At 35.7% G+C, this 1,639-nt stretch overlaps 1 protein-coding gene across 1 annotated transcript in view; it reads right to left on the reverse strand.

Annotated features, from left to right (window-relative positions):
* Positions 1–1,221: 1,221 nt before the first annotated feature.
* Positions 1,222–1,639, reverse strand: part of LOC149526189 (uncharacterized) — a 755-nt gene continuing 337 nt past the window's right edge. The window contains exons 2-3 of the mRNA XM_089785722.1: positions 1,530–1,599; positions 1,222–1,452 (exon numbers count right to left, since the gene is read on the reverse strand). Of these exons, the coding sequence (XP_089641848.1) occupies positions 1,222–1,452; positions 1,530–1,599 (301 nt within the window). The remainder of the gene's footprint in view (positions 1,453–1,529; positions 1,600–1,639) is intronic.

A 1,639-nucleotide genomic window follows, 5' to 3' on the forward strand; every position in this document is an offset into this window, starting at 1 on the left:
TCATTCACATTGGAAAGAGGCCATAATGCTTGAACTTAAAGCTTTGGAAGATATTGATACATGGAGCATAGTACCTAAGCCTCCTAATTCACATGTAATAGGATGCAAATGGGTTTACAAAGTAAAGCTCAAGGCAAATAAACAGGTTGAAAGATATAAGGCAAAGTTGGTAGCAAAAAGATATAATCAAGTTGCTGGTTTTGACTACCAAGAAACATTCAGTCTAGTTGCAAAGTAGAGCATAATAAGGGTATTTTTTGAACTTGCAACAGCATACAATTGGTCATTGTCATAGCTAGATGTGAACAAAGATTTCTTGCATAGAGATCTGGAAGAAAATGTGTACATGGAACTACCAGAAGGTTATTCCATTAAGGGGGAGTACCTCACAGATTCCAATCTAGTTTGCAAACTACATAAGTCACTGTATGAATTGAAACCGACTTCTAGACAATGGAATGCCCAATTTGTAGCATCTATCCTTCAATATGGATTTCATCAATCAATTGTAGACTACTCTTTATTTACTAAAAGAAAAACCAATGGAGACTTCATTGCAGTACTATTATATGTAAATGATATCTTAATTGGCAACACATCTACTAAGGCAACAAGTGAAGTTAAAAGGTTCTTAAGTAAACAATTCAAGTTAAAAGATCTTGCTGATGTCAAATTCTTCTTGGGGCTTGAAATTGCAAGATCACTTGATGGGATCTCTATAGGTCAAAGGAAGTATACCTTAGCACTCTTGAAAGAATATGGATTACTTGGTGCCAAACCGGTTGTCATGTCTATGGCTTATAACCATAAGCTGAACAAGACTCAAGAAGAAAATAGTTTTGCAAAAGCTACATATATTGAAAAGGGAATGAAAATAGTGTGAGTCAATTCCCTAAAATTTCTCTCTTCTTTAGCTCTGTTTTTTGTTTTTCTCTCTCTGAACAATTTTCTAAGTCTGTTTCCTATGATTTCTCTCAAAATCTCTACAATATGGTATCAATTATGGAAAGACAAATTTAGAACTTCAAATTTTCATTTGTAGGTGTTAATGGTATCTAAGAGTGATATCTATATTCTATGTACAAAATTTAACCAAGATCATGAACAGTGAGAAGCGTATCATAATTTCTAATTAAAACAATCATTAAACAAATCAGGTTCCTACATGTAGCACAACCAAGAACAAGCTATTTTCTTGGCTGATAAGCAAGCACAGCCAGGTTATGCTTGTGGTGCTGACTCCTCATCAGTTTTTGCTTCTGCTGGTGACTCCGTCTCAGGGTTTGCCTTCGAAAGTGTCGCCGTCATTACTGGGGTAGAGCTGGTTTGATCAATTACAACATCTGACGAGTATCCAAATTCATTACAGTTGCTTTTATCGTCAGATTTGGCAAGACTTTCTCTGATTGCATTCCAACCAACAACTTCGCCTTTAAAGATCTTAGTATAGACCTGCAATTGATAGATTAATGATGCGAGTTGGTTTTAATTATTTTATTGTATGTTACGAATACAACACAATGCAATACCATGAGACACCCACTTGAACCTATATCTGAACCTCCAAATGCATCGTGCGTAAAAGTAGGTGTCCTCTCTCTGGGATTTGTCTTGGGAGTTCCTTTGCAGCCATATCAAA

The sequence above is a fragment of the Theobroma umbraticum genome, unplaced genomic scaffold, assembly GCF_002168275.2.
Source record: "Theobroma umbraticum cultivar Fairchild unplaced genomic scaffold, ASM216827v3 scaffold_1337.0, whole genome shotgun sequence".
In the NCBI taxonomy this organism is placed as follows: Eukaryota; Viridiplantae; Streptophyta; class Magnoliopsida; order Malvales; family Malvaceae; genus Theobroma; species Theobroma umbraticum.